This window comes from Suricata suricatta, chromosome 3 (assembly GCF_006229205.1).
Source record: "Suricata suricatta isolate VVHF042 chromosome 3, meerkat_22Aug2017_6uvM2_HiC, whole genome shotgun sequence".
Classification (NCBI taxonomy): Eukaryota; Metazoa; Chordata; class Mammalia; order Carnivora; family Herpestidae; genus Suricata; species Suricata suricatta.
In genome coordinates this window covers 110,195,037-110,215,582 of record NC_043702.1, presented here as the reverse complement: position 1 = coordinate 110,215,582, position 20,546 = coordinate 110,195,037, and the positions used below count along the sequence as shown (strand labels likewise).

The following is a 20,546-nucleotide window of genomic DNA, read 5'->3' as shown; positions in this document are numbered from 1 at the left end:
GGGCGCCGAGGGGCCGGGACCGGCGGGGTCGCTCAGCCCCGCGCCGCTCTTCAGCCCGGGCGCCTACGAGCGCCTGGCGCTGCTGCTCGGCTCCGTTGGGCTGCTGGGCGTCGGCAGCAACCTGCTGGTGCTCGTCCTTTACTCCAAGTGCCGGCGGCTGCGCTCGCCCACCCACCTCCTGCTGGTCAACATCAGCCTCAGCGACCTGCTGGTGTCCCTCTTCGGGGTCACCTTTACCTTCGTGTCCTGCCTGAGGAACGGCTGGGTCTGGGACACCGTGGGCTGCGTGTGGGACGGGTTTAGCAGCAGCCTCTTCGGTGAGTTGGGCCGCGAGGAGACCGCACCCTCCCCTCTGCAAACTTCCCGCTCCCCGCCTCGCCACCCGGCCCGCTCCCAGCTCGTCCCCGCGCGGCCTCCCGCCAGCCTGGCCTCCGCTCGCGCCCCTCGAGCTGCACGGCTTCCCTCCCCCCTCCTTCCTTCACCCCCTACCGGCCCGCGGCGGCCCCGGCCCTGCGCCTGTGGCTTCCGGCCCGGCTCGCTCCCGGCTCCCTCCGACCACAGCTCAGCTCCTCTCATCTCCCTCCGATCGCAGCCCAGCGCCTCTCCACCCCCACCCCATCACAGCCCAGCGCCTCTCTTTTCTCTGTCTTCACCTACTGCTGCAATTCGACAGGCCAGGAAACCCCGGCTTTGCCCCGGGAGGAAAGAAACGGGGTAGGGGGCGAGGACTGTAGAGTCAGCAGATGCCAGGGAAAGAGCGACTATCTCGTGAAAGCTGGAGACAGGGATGGGAAGAGATTTAATTCATTCGACACCGTTTCCTAAAATTAGAAGTAGAGATGTAGCCGAGTGGCAGTGTGTAATTTTATTCTTTAATTTCGCTGTTAGTAGTGGATGAAAACCTTTGAAGGTTTCCTAGGAAGTGAAGGAGCTTCATTCAGGTCCTCGGAATGCAAATTGATTTGTGGCTCAGAAGCTATTTTTACTATATTTTACGTCCTTAGTGGTTCCAGCACCCCAAAATCTAAGGTGAGATCACATCTGGCTCAGAATCCCACCCTAGACGGACAAATAACCGCGCAGCCGGTAGATTTCATTAAAGTGGAACTTGATTGTTCAAATGCAGATTTATTTCAACAATATTCCTAATCCTGTGGAAGATTCAAGTCTCACGGAGATTTGACACTTTGAAGGCTGACATTTTCTAAGCCTAGGAAGTATCTTTCTGTGTGTGCTCCAGGAATTTCACGTGTACAAGCTGTGAAATAAGAATGTGTGTTTCTTAGGTCTTAAAGTGCCTTAAAAAGAAAATCCTGAAATGTATTGGTGATTTATTACTGCTTTTACCTTGGCAGGGTTTTGAGAACAAAATCTTTGTAGCGTTCCCAGAAATTTCCTCATTACCAGTCTCCTATGTTGCGGCAAACCCAAGTATTTGATTTAACTCACTCCTTGGTATTTAAAAAAAAAAACAAAAAAAGTCGTAGAAATCATTTGTTTGATTCAAGGATTCTAATATTCCAATACTTCTTCCTCCCTCCTCAATAAGCATTAATCTGAGAATTTCATTTATACAAAGGTTTGAAACTTGGGAGAGGGCTGTTCAGTGTATGCAGGTGGTGATGGCTATGTGATTATATTATATGTTATATGATATTATATATACATTATATTACGTAGGTAGATGGCTAGGTGATTATATTATTCATATTAATTTAACATACCTGCCAGGCAATTTTTTAGGCAGGCTAAGTTTTCAGAAAGAGGGCGGTTTTAATTGCGAAGCGTCATCAGTAACGCTCCCTGGGGTGGGCAACAGGTGTTTGATCACAGACATGAAATTTCGTATTTCCAAGAAGTACTTTTTCTGTGCTGGGGAATTCTGTTTCTACCTGGACTTTGTGCCTGGGGGGCTGGAAGCTGGGTGTGCAGAGTTCTTTATCAGTAGCATCCCCCTCTCCCTGGTCTCCTCTCTGTGACCTCATTTTGCTGCTGTGTCTCCTTCTCTTCCATTGCTTTTTCCTCCTTCATACGCCTCCCTATTTTTAAATTAGAGGTGGAGACTCTGGGCTGAAAGATTCAGAGACTTGTTTAAGTTCTGGTAGACAAGTCAGCCGTGGTGTTGTGATGCAACTTAAAAAGTTCTGAGCCAAGATTAAGAAAATTTCCTTGCCTGAAGTAAATTCCTAGGATACTGCTCCTAGAGAAGAGTTCAAGTCAGAGAAAGGCAGGGTGCATCCTCCATTCTTCCTAAGCAGGAACTAGCATGGAGTGTTGTAGGGGGAGGAAAGTTAAAAACCCCAGAGGTTCCTGAAGAAGCTGCCCTGTCAAGTGGACAGCCTGCGGGGCTGATGACATGAGAGTGGGTGTCACTGTGTCGCCTAGCTAGCTGGTCGTGTGGAGTTTCCCAGGCACGAGACTCTTGCCATCAGCCTTGTTATCTGACAGGGAGGAGTGAGCTCATTGTTCTTTAAGGTTGTTCCGTCCTATGTGCTTGGCATCTTTGGACATCTGTGGGTTAGAAGGTGTAGGTTTTAGCACTTAGGCTTTGTATCTGCTCTGTCTCCTAAGCCAATAATAAGCACATGGTGTGGTTACCCTTCTCAGACACCTTCCTGGGTTTTGTCTTGCTTTCCACACCCTGCTGGGAGGAAGCAGGGTAAGTAACATACACACACCTACATGTATGAGCAGGCTAGGCGGCTGCTTCGTTCAGTGCTCAGGTCGTTTTATCAGGGAATGCTGACCGCAAGTAGAATCTCTGATATTCCTGAGGCAGAGGCTTTGACTAGACAGGACTTTCGATCGCCCTTTTACCTAAACTACCAGCCCATTCAGTGAACTAGTCATTTTAATCCAGTTTTCTGTCAAATGGCTTATTTTATAAACGTCCAAGGTAATTTGTCATCTTGGCCTGGGCAGGCCCATTGGTACTGCTCTAGATTTCAGGAAGTGTGCTGGTAGGGAACGTTAGCGCCCCGAGACTCCCTGCCCTCCATGCATCATGGGGTGTGTGTAGTGCATCAGCCTGAGGACTGCCAGGGGGCACATCTTGCACCCCCTTCGCTGGTGCACCTCTAACAACACCTAGCGCCACACAAATGTTCTGTGTGTGGTGTATAACAAGCATTGTGCCAGAAGTTACCGGGGGAGCCTTTCTTCACTGCCATCTCCAACCCCTTCCGAAAAAGCAAATCGTGGGTTAATCTTGGCAGAGGATGTGTAGACAGGCCTTTATCTTGGGATATAGAGATTCAGGGCCACAGAGCCAGAGTCTGACAAAATGTAAGTCACCTTATGTTCCTTGGGATTTTAGAAGTGAGCATTATTTATAAGAACATATTTTAACTTAGAAAGGCAGGAATTTTCCTTTTTAATTTACACGAAAAAAACGCCACATGCATGTGTGTAAAGATTTGTTATATATGTTATATTTGTTATATGTTATATATAAAAATTTGTTATAAATGCATGTTCCCTTCAGTAGACCTTTTATGCACCTAAATATTTCAAAATGCCAGGTATTTTACTGAATTAATCCCTTTGCAAGAACCTGAGTGATTAATTAACTTGTAATAGTCTTGTGATGCTACCACAAGATCCCAAAGGTGGTCTTGGCACAGAAATGTCTTTTCATTGAGCTGTTCTAGAATCACCCACTGACTAAATTGGCCACAGAAACATTCCTCGTCATGACAATGAGCCCATAAACAGCTGGAACCACACATTCTTACAGTCTAAGCCCACAGTTCTGTATAGTTCTAGTCAAATATTAGTCTTATAAAAAGCAAAACTTATAGAATTGTATTAGGAATGCCCTTTCCTTTTATGGGATGTTTTGATGTCTTGTCTTCATTATTATGTGGTTTTGGGGGCAAATCTCTACTGGTTTTCAAGAAACTAGAAAATATGTAAGAAAGCATTTAATGACTTGCTTTCCTAGAGACTTATGTCCTAATAACAAAGTAGACTCCAGTGGATTGTAATTGCTGTTACATGATATTACTTTTCTCTTCATATTGTTTACAACTGTATTCTTTCTTGAATTTTCTTCTTTCAGAGAAGAGTTCCAGTCACAAATGCATGTGTGATGCATTTTGACATTTACTGCTAAGATGAAATGCAGAAATGAAAACCGCACATCCATTTTAGTGTTCTCAGATGTGATTAGATATACTTTATCATATTTTTATGCTACTGACCTCTAAGGAAAACAATATTGAGAAAGGTTAACAGTTAAATACCTAGGACCGGACCTGCAGCTTCTACTTCTCGGAGGAACAGGACTATCACAAGGAGAGACTTTATTACGGCACATTCACACCCCAGCTGACCCCTCAGCCTAGACTCATACACGTTTCTGTTATCGGCAGTTGTCACCAGACGCTTTGTCTTCCAGGATGGCGGACAGTCTCCCCACAGAGTTCGATGTGGTCATAATGGGGACAGGTCTGCCTGAATCCATCCTCGCAGCTGCATGCTCAAGAAGCGGTCAGAGGGTTCTGCATCTTGATTCGAGAAGCTACTATGGAGGAAACTGGGCAAGTTTCAACTTTTCAGGATTGCTCTCCTGGTTGAAGGAGTGTCAGCAAAACAGTGACGTTGCAGAAGAAAGTACTGCCTCGTGGCAAGGCGTGATTCATGAGACCGAGGAGGCCGTCCCTCTGCGCCAGAAGGATGGAACCATTCACCACACCGAAGTTTTTTGTTACGCCAGTCAGGATATGGATGACAAAATCAAAGAGACTGATGCTCTACAGAAAAACCCTTCCTTGCTGACATCTGATCCCCTCACCAAACCTCTGGATTCCACATGCTTGTCTGAAGACTCATTAACTGTTACTGGTGGTGAAATGCCTGCCAAAGACACTCCTAAAAGTGATGGAGAGATTTTACTAGAAGTAAGTGATGTCAAGGGCACCTTGGCAACAGAAAACTACTGTGGAGGTGAAACTTGTATACACACAGTTTCAGATGGAGACACAGATGAAAACAAACCTATAGAGGAAGACAGCATTGATCAACCAAAGAGAACTAGGATTACTTACTCTCAAATAGTTAAAGAAAGCAGGAGGTTTAATATTGATCTGGTATCAAAGCTGCTATATTCTCAAGGATTGCTAATTGATCTTCTAATCAAATCAAATGTTAGTCGTTATGCAGAATTTAAAAATGTCACTAGGATTCTTGCATTTCGAGAAGGAAAAGTAGAACAGGTGCCTTGTTCCAGAGCAGATGTCTTCAATAGCAGAGAACTCACTATGGTTGAAAAAAGGATACTAATGAAATTTCTTACATTTTGTTTAGACTATGAACAACATCCTGACCAATACCAAGCTTTCATGCAGTGCTCATTTTCAGAGTACTTAAAAACTAAAAAATTAACCCCCAACCTCCAGCACTTTGTATTGCATTCAATTGCAATGACAGAGTCATCTTGCAGTACAATAGAGGGCCTTAAAGCAACAAAACACTTCCTTAGGTGTCTTGGACGGTTTGGCAATACGCCCTTTTTATTTCCCTTATATGGCCAGGGAGAAATTCCCCAGTGTTTCTGCAGGATGTGTGCAGTTTTTGGTGGAATCTATTGTCTTCGCCATAAAATTCAATGCCTTGTAGTTGACAAAGAATCTGGAAGATGTAAAGCAATTATAGATCACTTAGGTCAGAGAATCAGTGCTAAATATTTTATTGTGGAAGATAGTTACCTTTCTGAGAAAATGTGCTCGAATGTACAGTATAAGCATATCTCCAGGGCAGTGCTCATTACGGATCAGTCTATACTAAAGGCAGATTCAGATCAGCAGATTTCCATTTTGATAGTGCCCCCAGCAGAGTCAGGAACATACGCCGTTCGTGTCACAGAACTGTGTTCCTCCACCATGACGTGCATGAAGGACACCTACCTGGTACATCTGACCTGTCCATCCTCTAAAACAGCAAGAGAAGACTTAGAGTCGGTAGTGAAGAAATTATTCACCCCATGCACTGAAGCAGCAACAGATGAGGGGGAACCTACAAAGCCAAGACTCTTGTGGGCTCTTTATTTTAATATGAGAGATTCCTCCGGAGTCAGCAGAAGCTCGTATGATGGCTTACCTTCTAATGTTTATGTCTGCTCTGGGCCTGACTGCGGACTGGGAAATGAGCATGCAGTCAAGCAAGCTGAAACACTGTTCCAGGAGATCTTTCCAAGTGAAGAATTCTGTCCCCCACCTCCGAATCCAGAAGACATTATCTTTGATGGTGATGATAAGCAACCAGAGGCTCCTGGAACCAATAACATAATCATGGCCAAACTAGACTCCTCCGAGGGAAGCAAAAGCCTAGAAACTAGCACAGGGAAGCAACTGGAAGACTAGGAAGAAGCAAACTGGAAATGCTGCTTCGGGCTCTCATCCTGCCATCAGAGTATTTTCATTTAAAGGACAGTTTACTATATGAGTAATTAAACTGGTTACATGATGGATGGTATGCAGATGTTGTCTTAATTCTATTTGAGACATTTGGTCATTGGATATCTTTGTTAACCTATCAGTAACTGATCATTTGACCGTTGGACAAGGTTAGCTTTATTTTCGTATTGGATGTATAGGGGAGGGGTCTGTATCAGCAACCATGCTTAAAGGGGTATCTACAAATGATCTTCAGATTGTATTCATCTATGATAACAATAATATCTAAGTAACAATGTAATTACTTCTGCAGTTATGAGAGTTGCTACCGCCCCTGAGTAGTTCCACAGTAAATTATGTGGGTCTTTTGTATATATATCAGTGTACAGACCAAACGGTAGCAGTAGCAACTTATGCAAGTGCCAGTTGTTAAAAGATTAGCTTTGCATGATTCTTTATTTGTCAAGGTCTGGTGTTGACAACACACTTTGTCGTTCACTTCCCCCATTTGACCCTTGTTAACCTATGCAGCAGGGACACCACCACAGTCAGAAGGTGACAGAAAGTGCTGGAGAGTTCAGTTAGTCATTGAAGAGTTTATTCTTGGGATGTTTGTCCCAAAGGAGATCTAGAGGATAATGTTAGTTCTGATTTCATACTTCAGAAAAATTGCCGGAGAGCCCCATGCTGGCACCTAAGAGAAAAGAATTTCCAACAACTGACTCAGGCCAAAAGGAAAACAATGTCTTGCCCCAGGAAAAGGTGCTTCAGATTGGCTCTTATGAAATTCCTAAGAAGAAAAGGAGTGAGGCATTTCTAATCTGGGATTACAGATGGATTTCTACGGAACAGTAACATTTTTTTTCCTAGAACCATCAGAAGCCAAAACTGTTGTACTCCAGTTGTGAAAACTTGTGGAGTTGTGAGAAGAGGTAAACTGCCTTCCCCTTCAGTCTCCTGTTTCTGTTCCTCAAAACGATAATTCTATAGGAACTGAGCCCTTCAAAGCCAATTTTTGTTCTGGAATGGAGCATTTCTATGTGCTAGGCACTTATTGTGTTTTTTTTATTACAGTTTCTCAACAACTCTGTGAGGCTGATATTGAATAGATTTAAAAAAATTTTTTTAATGTTTTTTATTTATTTTTGAGAGACAGAGAGAGACAGTGCAAGCAGGGAAGGGTCAGAGAGAGGGAGATACAGAATTTGAAACAGGGTCCAGGCTCTGAGCTAGCTGTCAGCACAGAGCCTGACGTGGGCTAGTACCCACGAACTGTGAGATCATGACCTGAGCTGAAGCCAGACGCTTAACCGACTGAGCCCCCCAGGCGCCCCTTGAATAGATTTTTAAAGAAGAAAGACAATTATTAATAATTTGCCCAGGGTCTGTTATGTGGAAGAGCCCACAGTGGAATCCAGGCTTTCTTACTTCAGTCTTTCTTCTGACATTCACTGTTAGCAGAGCGCTTGTACCGCGGGCGAGGAAACATATTTTGAATATGGTAAAGTAGTTTTATTGGCTATTTCCTTAGGTTTAAACCTATTAAAATTATTTCACCATCTGTAGAATGATACCTTGCCGAATTATTGTGAGGATGAAGTTAGGAAACGTGTATGAAATCCTATCCAAAGGAGGGCCCCTAGATGACATTAGTAATGTAGATTTACTACCCTTCCTCTCAGCATTCCAACTGGTACTTTGTATAATTTGGCAGAATTGTGTAAAGTAGGAAAATAGTTAAGGAAAGATTTGTCTTTTTAACTTATGGGGAAAAAAGTGAGAGTCTTGCCCCTAAACTTCCTACTCAGGTTTATTAGAAAAGTTACTTTAGGATTTAAAGATGAATAACCCAATTGGAAAACAAATCATTATGAAATAACTACTGGTGGAAAGACTAACTGGATGTCAGTCTGAAAAAAAGAATTGGGCCCACTTCACATGTGATAAGACCATTCCAGATGAATTAAAATGTTGATTATAAAGGTAAAAGTAAAAAGACTACAATTCTCATCCCAGTAGTACAAAAGAAACTTTGTGGCAGTGAAAAATATTATTGGCAAAGTAGGTGAGATCAACTAAAGAAAAATGAAAAATGGACACTAAATAGGAAGAAAACGAAGATAAAATTGGGTTTAAAAAAGCTACTAGCATTACACATGAATAAAGTACTTAATGTTTGTTTAAAAAGCCGGTGCAGATCCATAAGGCTTTCTACTCTTTACTAAGCAAATTTATTAATGGATAGAGTACAAATGAAAAGCTTCAAATAAAAGTGAGTCTTTGGAATGATATTCAGATTTAAATAGTATTAAAAATGCAAATTGAAACAACTTTGACCTAGTCAATGCTATTACAGCAAAACATTTTAAAATTCACATGTCTTCATGTCAGCATTATTAGTGATTTTTAAAATAACTATTGAGGTGATTATAACAAGAGCTCTGGAACCAATCTCTTTGAACAGCATATGCCTAGGAAAATATTTAAAAGAAAAGGAGGCTACTTATACAAAGATATTTCTAGCAATTTCATTCATATGGGTTTAAAAAAAAAAGGCCCCCAAATTGGGAAATGGATAAGCAGATTTTGATGTATCGGTATTGCTATTATAGGCTATTATATACTCATTAAATGATATTGATAAATGTAAAATTGCATGAACAAATGTTAAATGAGATTCAAAAATGTTAAATTATTTTATGTACTGATTATATTTCTGTAAACGTTTAGGTATCTAAATTGAGAAGAATCAGAAGAAAACATGTAATTAATTGGTTTAACAGTAAGGGGTTCTTTATTTTTTCTGTAAAATATTGTATGCAATACAAATAAAAAATAATTGGTAATGTGGCTTACTGAATTGGTGAGAAAGTTACTGTCTTTTTTGGAAACTTCAAAAAGTCTCCTTCAAATAAAAAAAAATATGCATTAAAATGTTAAAGTCAAAAAATAATTCCAAAAATGTGGACAGAAAGTTTTACAACTCTTGACGGAATGGACTTCTTGGTTAAGATGGATTTTATATCTTTTGTCTCTTTTCTCAGTTGTTTAGCATTAAGAAATAAGGTATATTGTGACAATTTTTTTTCAATGGAAACCCCAGAACCAGAGATGGAAATAATAGAAATAATAGTAAGGCATTCTAGGGCATCAATATGAAGACATTAAATACTAATTTAAGTGTGGACCCAAATCCAAGAATGTCAGGGAACGGAAGGATGGATTTAGAGTCGGATTTAGAGTCAGAGACCTGGCCAGGCCTCCATCTAAGGTGTATTCTTAGCTAAGAATAAACCTCAGGGGACTGAGGATGCTAGCAGACCCCTTCTTCCTGTCAGCCTGACAGATCCAAAGCAAGATGATGGAACTCAACAAACATCGGTTGAATATCGACTGTGGGTTATGAATTGACGTTATCTAAGAATTCAAAATAGAAAAATGGATATGTTCTTCTGTCCCTGAGAATCATTGTGTTGGAGAACATAAAACCTTCTTACCTTGATGAGAATATAAGACATTTTCTATCCATCATAGTCCCCAAATATAACTATCACCACTCCCTTCCCCCAAAAGAAAAAGGAAATCTGATTTGAGGTGCACAGCATTTCTTTGTAGGGTGCCCAAACCTCTTCCTACAGTTGGAAACAAGAAGTTTAAGAGTTAAAACGTAGATCAGTTAATACTTTCTGAAATTTATTTCAGCTAACATTCAGTTAATTAGTAAGTTTCTGACATTAGGAGTTTTTTGTGTTGCTTGAGGGAAGGCGTAAAGAAAAGGTACAAGAGATTTTGTCCCAGACGCCCAGGGCACTGAGCCCCGGGGGTCAGAAGTGTAAATAAACCAAAATGATGAAGCAGATCATAAATTTTCAAGGCCAAGAAATTCCGATTAGGATTTATTTCCTTTTAGGTGCACAAACAGAAATCATGCTCTCACTGCACTGAGGTAGTTGCCTCGTCTTTGAAGATTTTTAAATATTTATTTCAATATTTTTACCTTCATTATAAAGAGGCATTGCTTCTAGTTTTATTCGTATTCTTTTAACCAATGACCTAATGTATTCACATTTCAACAGCAGGGACACACTACCCCCAGCTCTCTCTAAGGCATGAACCAGGAAGCTGACTGAGCTGAAAGAATTGGACTCTAACATGCACAGTATGAGAGCAGTTCTGCCACAGCACTGGTAGGAACACAGCCCTTTCTCTTGACAACCACATTTCCTTACGTGAACCTCAGGACAACTGTGTCAGGTAAGAAAGGGCAGGTATTTATACCCATTTTCTAGATAAGACCAGAAGGAACTGAGCGACGGATGCGCTTCTATAAAGTGGAGAGCTGAAGCCTCACTCTCCAGGTTGTCTTTCAGCAGGACAGTCTGTTGCACGTACAAGGATGTGACCCAGAAATCAAGACTAATCAAATCCTAGAATTTGAGAGTATATTTGCTTCTCAACAGTTGGCAAAAGATCTTCCTATAAATGAAGATTTGTGTAATGAAAATGGGGGATGATGGGTTGGAAGAAGGCAAAGGGTTAGGAGTAGTCAAGCTCACGCCCAAGATCAGGGCAGACTGTGTCCTAGCACTTACTTCAAGAGCTTCACCTCTTGCTGGGCAGTGTCTGCTAGGCCCTGCTGCTGTCTCCCTGCTGTTTTGCTGTTGTAAATATGTACTTAATCCTCACACACTCGGAAAAACTAATGTGAAGTAAGGCATGTATGTTGTCAGAGTAAACAATGGCTTCAGAAGTTCGGCGTTGACAAAGGTTAATAGGAAATAAATACCTGTGTGTAGTTCAGTCAGGAGATAACATCTTTAGGCATATCTAGTTTTAAGGAAATAGGAATCCTTGAGGATGTTAGTGCCATGGACTTTATGCCAGTTCTTCTTATTACTCATCACGTAGTTAAACTCCTTGGGCACACCATGTCTGAGAATTTTGTTCCTTTATTCATCCCTTATACTTACAACTAGCAGAAGTATTACTAATTCAGTACGGGGAAGTGTTATTTTTTGCATCACAAATTAATTTCATCATTACGTGTAAGTTTGAAGTTTTTACCCTAATTTCAGCATTTCTATTACCAATTATAAAGAAGAATGGGGGGGGAATGTACTGTCCAGGAAGACTAGGGAATCTTGTTTTTAGGCAATTAATGTAATTGTTAATTTCCTAAAATGATTTCAGTGAACTCTTACAGAGAAATGAGCTATATGTCCTGTTCTTTGAACAGTCCCATTTTCTGATTGCATAACTATAATGGCCTCTGTTAAGACAAATACCAACCAGGTGTTTATTAAAAGGAAAAAGTAGAAGGTGGGAAATGGGTTGTCACGAAAGCATTGCCTGAGTGCAGGGTGCCTCCCCGTTCTCTGCAGTGCCTCACTCCTCGCGGGTGGGCAAAACCAGATTTGCTGGTTGAAAAGACCAACTGGCACTTCAAAGCACCTTTTTCCTTCCTTGTCACCCCTTCACCTTCACCACCCCGTTCCCGACAGAGGACTCCTGGCACTAACCTCTAGGGAGATGTATCAGAACCATGGTCTGGGGTCTTTTTATTGGTAGTACAGATGATTAGTTTTATGGTAAGCCTGTGCGTGTCAATAAAAATACTTAGAAAGAGGGAGCATTTTAAATAATCTATAGATGCTCCACCTAATTCCTTTACTAATTTTCTCCCGTCAAAGTAGTTCTTCTCAAACCAGGGTGATTTTGCCTTTTAGGGGACATTTGGCAATGTCTGGAGACATTTTTGGTTGTTAAAACTAGGAGGTGGGGTGCTGTTAGCACCTAGAGGGTGAGGGCAGGGACGCAGTGCACAGGACAGCCCCGCGCCCCTTGCAAGGATCAGCCAGCCCCTAATGTCAGTTGTGCCAAGGTTGAGAAAGTCTGCAGTAGAGGCAAGTTTTGAAGATTATAATGAATTTGTTTTTCTTCCTTTCACCTTTTTTCTTTCACATCTTCTGACTCTAAGTGCTTCTTCAGCAGGGTCATTGTTAGTGGGAACCGCAGTCCTGGCTGCTCCCTTGTGTCCCCCCACACCCGTTTACCCCCCTCAGTAATCAACAGCGGCTTCCTTCTGAAGCATTATGATAACTCAAACTCCAAAACAAAACTCAGAGAATTAGGGAATATATCTCATCCTGCTTCAATTGTCGGTATAGCTTAGAGATTTTGTGGGGGTTTTTCGTCATTACAGCCAGAAATAAAATAACTGCAAAACATTTATAGAAATGAGAGGATGATCTTACTTATTTTAGTGTTTTCGTAATATTTCCTTAATCCTTTTAGATGATATCTTTCTATATATTGCGAACAACTCCCTCAAAATTGACATAAAAATATTTTAATATGCTTTGTTTTTGGAGAGGTGCAGTTCATTTGACCACCTATAGGCAAGTTAATCAAATTGCATGTATGTAATAATACCTTGTGAGTTTCAGAGAAGCCAATCCAAGACTACATAAACTACCCATAATTGTACCCACACTTACACTCATTGATGGCTCATCAAGCAATGAGAGAGTGTAGAACTTTGACCTTTTATAAAAAGGGGTTACCAAAACAATCCCTAAATGGTAATGGAATGGACCCCCATTGTTAATGGGGAGAAGAGGCTTAACTAAATTACACTGCAAAGAAACCAAGTTCAATACAATGCAACACTGATCGAACATTGTCCCCCAGGTTTTGTGCTGGATCAGGGGGTGTAGAGATAGCAACGGTATCTAACACTTACCCCACACTTCCTCTACGTCGAGCGCTGCGCTGAGCGTTTGCTCTATTTACCTTACTTAGTTGTCCTAACAGCCCAGTTGGGTCTGTGCTCTTATCCCCATTTTGCAGATGGGGAAACAGACACTGTGAAGACAAAGAATGTGTTCAAAATGGCACAGCTGGTGAGTGATAGAGCTGGGCTTCAGTGCCAGGGCTTGGACTCCAGAGCCCACAGGCATGACCAAGATGTGAGGTGGGGTCCTCAGAAAGGGGTCAGAGCCAGTCCGGGAACAAGTAACTACTCGTGTGCCAGGGGCGTCCTGATTTCTTTATACATGCCATCTCATTTTTAAGACAGTCCTGGGAGGCAGGTATTAACGTTTCCATGTGTAGATGAGAAATGGGCTCATAGTTTCCCCAGAGTTATAGAATTGGGAAATAGGGCAACTCCCACCTTTGGGGCTGATGCTGGTGCACAGTTCATCACTCCGTTAATCAGGCTGTGATCACATCTGTGATACAGGTATAGACAAACTTCGATGGATGCACAGAGACTTTATTTTGTCTGACTAGGGAAATCTAGGAAGCTTCATGGGAGGAAAAGCCAGGGCCCTGAAGGTTGAGCAGGATTTCTGTAGGCCGGTGTGATGAACATTCCACAGAAGGAGAGCAGCAGAAACAGGCATGAGGGCCCTGCACTTGCCTGCATGGGGTGGAGAGGGGGCACAAGGGGAAGGGTTTCAGTCATGTTGAATCATACTAATGTTCCATCTGTGGTATTGTATTTTGAATACTAGGGGAGTTGTATTAAGCGGATAATGAGGAGCTGCCCAAGTTTATCTAGGGAGAGCTTATGTTTAAATGTGTACCTGATGGCAATGTGGAGAGAAGGTGGGAAGGTGCAGAGACCCTGCAGATGGCTGGTGAAGGCGAGAAATATGATACAGCCTGGGCAGAGCAGGGTGGTCAGAGTGCAACAGGCAGAGGAAAAGGTGGACATGGGAAGAAAGAAAGAGAAAAAAGAGCTAAAAATGACTGAAATTTCAGTATTGGTACTTGAGTGAGTGGAACACATTTAACTAAAATTAGGAACAGGTTTTGAGGACAAACTAGTTTGATTTGGTCATACAAGGTGATCAGGAGGTAGTTCTGGATGGTCTTAAAGGGTTTTGAAACGCTAGGGAGTTTTGATTTTGTCCTACTAGTGTTGCACTTAAAGTCATTAAGCAAGGAAACGGGCTGCATCTGGATATGTATGGAGGATGAATCTGGCAAAGATGTAGAAAGGAAGCTGGATAGAAGGCCATTGAAAGAGTGGGGCAAGAGATGACGAGAGTCTGAATGGCGGTTATAGCAGTTAGGACGGAGGACAGACTTGAGGACACGTGGGGAGGTTAAGTCAGCGTGCCTCAGTGATTGGAGGTGAATGTTGTGGGAAAGCAAGAGAACTCAGAGGACAGTTGAGGAGGAGCTGGGAGGTAGGGACGTGTTGGGAATGTAAATATGGCGCTCTGCTGGGTTTGACTTTGTAACTCCTGCCCCTGGATTAGTTCAGGCAGGGAAGATTCCTAGTCTATGATTCCTGGGTATACACTGTTTTTTGTTATTTTGTTTTGTTTTTTGTTTTTTGGGTTTTTTGTTTGTTTGTTTGTTTTGGTTTGTTGGTTTGGTTTTCTTTGGCCTTGTTAAGTCTCTAGGATGTGAGTCAGAGGCTGCCAGTACCTTGATTACTGGAGAGTCCACCCAGGATTGAGGCCACCAGAGAGCAAGCGAGCCGGTGATAGGAGGAGAGAGGCAGCACTCCGACGAATGATTTCAGACCCCAAGTTTACATGGTTTGTGTTCTGTTTCTGGTGGACAAGGTGCTGCAGCCAGTGCCACTTTAGATTTCCCAGTTATATAAAATATCCAGTTTCTTTTTCCCTAAAGGAAAAAAAGTGACATAGGAATAGGCAGTGAGGTAGGAGAGGCTTGTAAAAGCCAAGAGGAATTTCACAAAGAGCCTGGTCTGAGGTGTCGATATCCAAAAGAGGTTGGGTAAACTAGTGTTTTAGCAATTAGTTTATCAATGGATAAAAATCTAGAACAATGGCTTTAAACTGGAGAGTATTTATGAATCAAATGGGAACATCTCTAAACTACAGATTACTGGCACCACTCTGGGTTGGTGAGTATGGAGGGCAACTGGAATTGATTGCTGGGTGGGTGGGGGCTTGTGATACCTTGTGACATAAATAAGTGGGAATGAAACAAGTATCTAGTGATACAGTAGTGGGGATTTAACATATCTTCCGGTGCATATTTTGGCAAATTGAATTAAAAGCATTAAAATTTTGTGCAGCATCTTCCCCAACAATTATATTGCTGAGAATTTATCCTAAGGAGGTAATCACAGATGTATGGAAACATGGAGCTGATGGGTTATAATGTCCATGACTAATGCTTAGTAGGTGTGCACCACATGCAAGGTACTGTTGTAAGTGCTTTATACCTATTAACTCTGAATCTTTATCCCAACTCTGTGAGGTAGTTAGATACAACTATTCTCCCATTATTCAGTTAAAGAGAGTAAAGCACCAGGAGATTAATTTTTTCAAGGCTTCATAAAAAGTGGAGGAGCTAAGCCCAAACCCTTGATGGTTACGTTGTACTGTCTCTTCTCACAGAATGTTAGAATAGTCAAAAATTGAAAGTAATCTGAAGCTCTGCAGTGTGGCGCATGAGAGAGCATGTATCTCAGAAGTCAACATACCAGCAAGCAAATCATCCAGGACTCAGACTCCAGAAACGCTCTTGACCTCCTCTTGCCCCCAAAGATGATCGGAACAAATCCCATCATACCTCACATCCTTGCTGAGACCAGTTGGTCCCAGAAGAGAATGAATCTCCAGGCAGTGACGACCCATGTCTTTATGGACCTGTGCTTCTCCATCTGATCCAATCCTGAGCTCCTGCCATGTGTGCTCAGCCTCCTGTCATGAGCACCAAACTCCCTCTTCTTTGAACATTTTCTCCATTTCCTTACTTTCCCTTAAAGCTGGCAGCCCCCGTGGACCCTGGTTTCCCACCACCAACCAGAATCTGTTTTCCCCCCTAATACCTTATTATAATGTTGTTAAATGAACATTTGCTAAATGGAGTCCAGGGTGCTGGATGGGGTGGTGAATCGGGGTTCAACAAGACCACAAGAGAAACTGAGATAGTTTACTACTCACAGGTCCTGGAGGAAGCACATGGCAGTCCTTCAGGGGTCACACAGGGAAGTCAAGGCAGGGTGTGGCAGGGAGAGGCAGGACCCTGGGGCATATGTCTTTATTAAGGTCCAAGGGTGGAGAGATTTGGGGTTCCCAGGTTAAGGCAAGATTGGTCAATTTAAACCACAAAGAGTGAGGTTTGGGTATTCTACACAAAGGTCTTAACCGAGGGAGGCAGGGAGGAGAGACTGTTGATCGCAAGAGCTGTCACATGAGGAACTTCCTTTGCAGGCCACTTCCTAGGGCAGGTACTCGCATGAGCGGCTTCTGTGAAAGTCCCTGCAGGCTATTTGGCCAAACAAAATGGATGCTGAGACAGCAATAGCATGGAGTGGCTTAGCTAAACTCTCCACAGACCCCTAGACCCCAGGGCCAGGTAATAGAGAAGGTGGCTCACCCACTCTCCCTGCAGCTTCCAAAGCATTACCCCCTCACTTCGCTGTGAAACCTTCTGGTCCCTCCACACTTGCCCACAGTGAGGCTGCCAAATGGAACTCAGCTGTCACACAGAAGGGCAGGGAGTGTGAAGCTTCGGCTCCTGGCTCTTATTCAGAGTCTTCTCTCCCCCTCTCGGATCATCCCTACCAGTTTATGATCTAGCCACTACCCGGCAGCCTCCTGCCCTGTGACCACCCTGTTCTGTTCTTTGTTTAAAGGGCCTGTCTTCCGATTGCTTCCCACTTGCTTCCTCCGTATCCTCAATGAATTTTATTCATCTTGTAAATTATTTAAAAGTTTTTAAATACAGAAATGTGCCAAGGGTACAATAAAGTGCCTGCGTATCTGCCACCCACAGTGATCAGAGATGAACCTTCCTATTTTTATTTTAACCTATCTTTTAAGAATTAAAAATTACAGAGAACATTTACATCTATGTAGTTCTCTCTTTAGTTTGATCTACGTGCTTCCTCCTAGAGGTCACTGAGGACATGAATGTAACATGAAACTGAGCAATACTTCCGTTCTTTTGCTCACAATTTATTCACCCATTTCCCTTTACTGATGGACCTTGGGCTATTCCCTGGTTTTCACTACAGTACAATAAATGGTGCCTCAAAGGACACCCTGGTTACATCTCCTACTTAACGTCCAGGAGTTTCCTGGGTCTGTGCCATTCAGCGTGGCAGCTGCTCCGTGCCTCTTGAGTGCCTGAAATGGCGCTAATCTGCACTGAGATGACACACTAGATTCGGAAGATTTAGTATGAAAAAAATACAAAACATCTCATGAACTAGTTTATGTTGATTACAAATTGACATATTTAAATTTTGGAGGTTAAATAAAATGTTATCAAAATGAATTTTAGCTGTTTCTCTTTTTAATAATTAGCCACTAAGACTTAAACAGTATATGGTTCACATGCCTCTACTGGGCAGCATTGCTCTAGGGCATATAAATAAATTCGGAATGGTGGGCATGGTATATGCTGGGTAAATTTTCAAATGGATTTTTTTTCATTATCTTTCAGTCCCACCCCTTTATATGGAGCCCCTCCACCCCCACCCCAGTTTCTTGGTAATCATCTCTCTCTCTCTGAGCTCCTATAGTACTTAGGTCTTAATGTCTGTTTTGGAATTTCAAATATACAATTTTGTATTTTGGTTTGTCTTTTTGTGCTGCCTTTTCCCCTTTACATCAAGGACCGTATCTGATGACTCTGCTTCCCAAGCAGTAAGCTCAGGCCCCATGTGCTAGAGCAACCTAATATTTAAGGGAGATATAGATGCACCTGGCATGGTACCTGTCTGCTTTTAAGCTGTGACTTGTCCTGGAATAATTTTATCTTATTTACCTAAAATATGCCTTGAGTTTCTAATGCATCCAGGCTTCACTCTGGTCTCCCTACTATCAGGAAATTGCCTAGGAAGTAACATTTAGTCTTTACTCTGCTTCCTTTTCTGTGAAGAAACTGCAGCTGATGTCTTTCCAACAAACTTCTCACTTCTAATGTGTTCTGGAGTCTTGGTAACCCGCTAAGCCAGGGCAGGCTCCATGCATACATGGCCATTTAGTTAGGTTTATAAAATCTCCTTTCCAAATGACATCACCTTCAGCTATTTTCCGATATGGTACAAAACATGGCATTAGGGCAGTTGATGCAGAACTGCAAAATGCAAGGACAGACAGGGATTAAGCTAGAGGTGAGGAAACTATGATGAAGAGTTGAGCTGTCGATACTACGTAGACAAGGTCCCTTCCCTCAGAGCTGGAGCTTCGTGACTGACTCAGCCTTTGGTCTCCCTGCAAAATTCCATTTTGTGAAATGAAGTAGTAGTTTCTTGCTTTCCTCCATTGGTGTTGAGTCTATGAAGGAAAACCTGGGGAATGAGCAAATAGCCACAGAGAGATTATATTAAAGGGAATTGGATTTTACTCTAGACCTACCATTCCCAAAGTTGGTCAGAATCGTCAGAGGAGTCTCTTAAACATACAGATTCTTGGGTTCCATTCCAGGCTCCATAAAGCAGAATCTCAAAGTGCAGGGCCTTGGAGTCAACATTTAAACAATCTCTCCAGGAGATTCATCTGTGGCTATTTCAAGAGTTGGCATTTGGAGTCACTCTTCCTACCAAGGAAGACAGACTCACTGCTCAGATATAGAAGGTTTTAAATTAAACATCAAGGGAGAATCCATATGAAGCACAAGTTGAGAATGTGGAAGAGAAGCTGGAAACAGTAGCATATGAATGGGTCTGGAAATCAGTGCAGCTGGAGCACCTGCTAGCTTTGCATTATAGCCTTAGGCAGAATACTTGTAAATCTTTCTTTAGCTTTTTTCCACTCAGCTCAGATATATATTCTCAGCTCAGGATGACTAAGACTCTCAAGAAAATGATCTTTTCTTGCCTATCCAAACTATTCCACAGTGGTCACCAAGATGGGTTTTACCTTGCATGCACTCCTGCCAAATGTGCCTTTTATTTATTTGTGTGTTTGTTTTAATGCTTATTTATTTATTTTGAGAACAAGTGTGAGCAGAGAGAGATGGAGAGAGAGGGAATCCCAAGCAGGGTCCACGCTGTCGGCACAGAGCCCACTATGGGGCTCAGTCCCACAAACCATGAGATCATGACCAGAGCCAAAATCAAGAGTTGGACACTTAACCCACTGAGCCACACAGGTGCCCTCCAAATGTGCCTTTTAAACCTCAAGCATTGTGTCCCGGCATTGCACGGCCCAGGACACAGCAATTATATTTGTCCTTAACACATTCTGGCAAGCTTGCTGTCTTTCGTGCCCATTCTCCTTTTATGGTCCTTAGGTATCTGAGAACATACTTTTTGGTTGATTAGTTGCTCTCCCTCTCTCACATACACACACACACCTCTTAACACTGTGTGTTGTATTTATTCTTGAGTGAAAGTAATGCGGGTCATTGACTGTATCTCAGGACTCTCCATTTGCATCAGCAACAAGGTGATAGAAGATGATTTTGAAATGGAGGCAAGGTGTTACCACCTGCTGTAAGACCTAAACTCTGAACCTCTTTGAAGGTTTGGTAAATAATGGAAAACTAAATTAGATTTAATTCTGTACTTCCCAGATCCCCTCATATTTTAATTTGCTCTTCTGGGCTATCTCAGATTTTCATATCTTGGTGCCAGGTTCATAATCTAGAAAGGAGTACTTAAACACCAGAATCTTCATTGCATGCGGGGTCACATGGCTATCCCGTAATTTATTCATGTGTTGAACTTTTCCATAGAGTTAACAAGGCTTCATGCTTTTTTTTTTCCCTAAAATTTTTCTAGTGGTTATTTTTGAGACAGACAGAGACAGAGCATGAATAGGGAAGGAATAGAGAAAGACAGAGGGAGACAGAGAATCTGAAGCAGGCTCCAGGCTCTGAACTGTTAGCACAGAGCCTGATGTGGGGCTCAAATTCATGAGCCATGAGATCATGACCTGAACTGAAGTCAAATGCTTAACTGACTGAGCCCCCCAGGCGCCCCAAGACTTCGTGGTTCTTTATTGATCACAACCAACTCACTTAGTCAAATCTTTCTGAAGAAAATCCAAATAGAGCTCTGGACCAGCAGTCAGAAAAGGTGGGTTCTCCTCCAAGTGAGATGTTATTCATCTTATAACCTGAGGCTCATCCCAAATCCCATTCCCCTTTTTCATACCCTGACCAAATGAGGACATGAGCCTTCCCTACCTCACAAGTCTGTGAAGA

General features: G+C 42.4%; 2 protein-coding genes across 2 annotated transcripts in view; both read left to right on the top strand.

The window, feature by feature from the left end:
- The window catches only part of OPN3 (opsin 3), a 42,182-nt gene that overhangs the window by 340 nt on the left and 21,296 nt on the right, over positions 1-20,546 (top strand). Inside the window, exon 2 of the mRNA XM_029933338.1 lies at positions 1-317. Within this exon, the coding sequence (XP_029789198.1) occupies positions 1-317 (317 nt within the window). The remainder of the gene's footprint in view (positions 318-20,546) is intronic.
- On the top strand, positions 228-6,474 carry CHML (CHM like Rab escort protein). Its single transcript, XM_029934827.1, has 2 exons — positions 228-317; positions 4,061-6,474. Exon 2 carries the CDS (start codon positions 4,401-4,403, stop codon positions 6,360-6,362), a length of 1,962 nt encoding a protein of 653 aa, XP_029790687.1. The 5' UTR covers positions 228-317; positions 4,061-4,400; the 3' UTR covers positions 6,363-6,474.

What these genes read in the sequence shown, in the direction of transcription:
- CHML (XM_029934827.1), top strand. Translation starts at nt 4,401, where the DNA reads ATGGCGGACAGTCTCCCCACAGAGTTCGATGTGGTCATAATGGGGACA.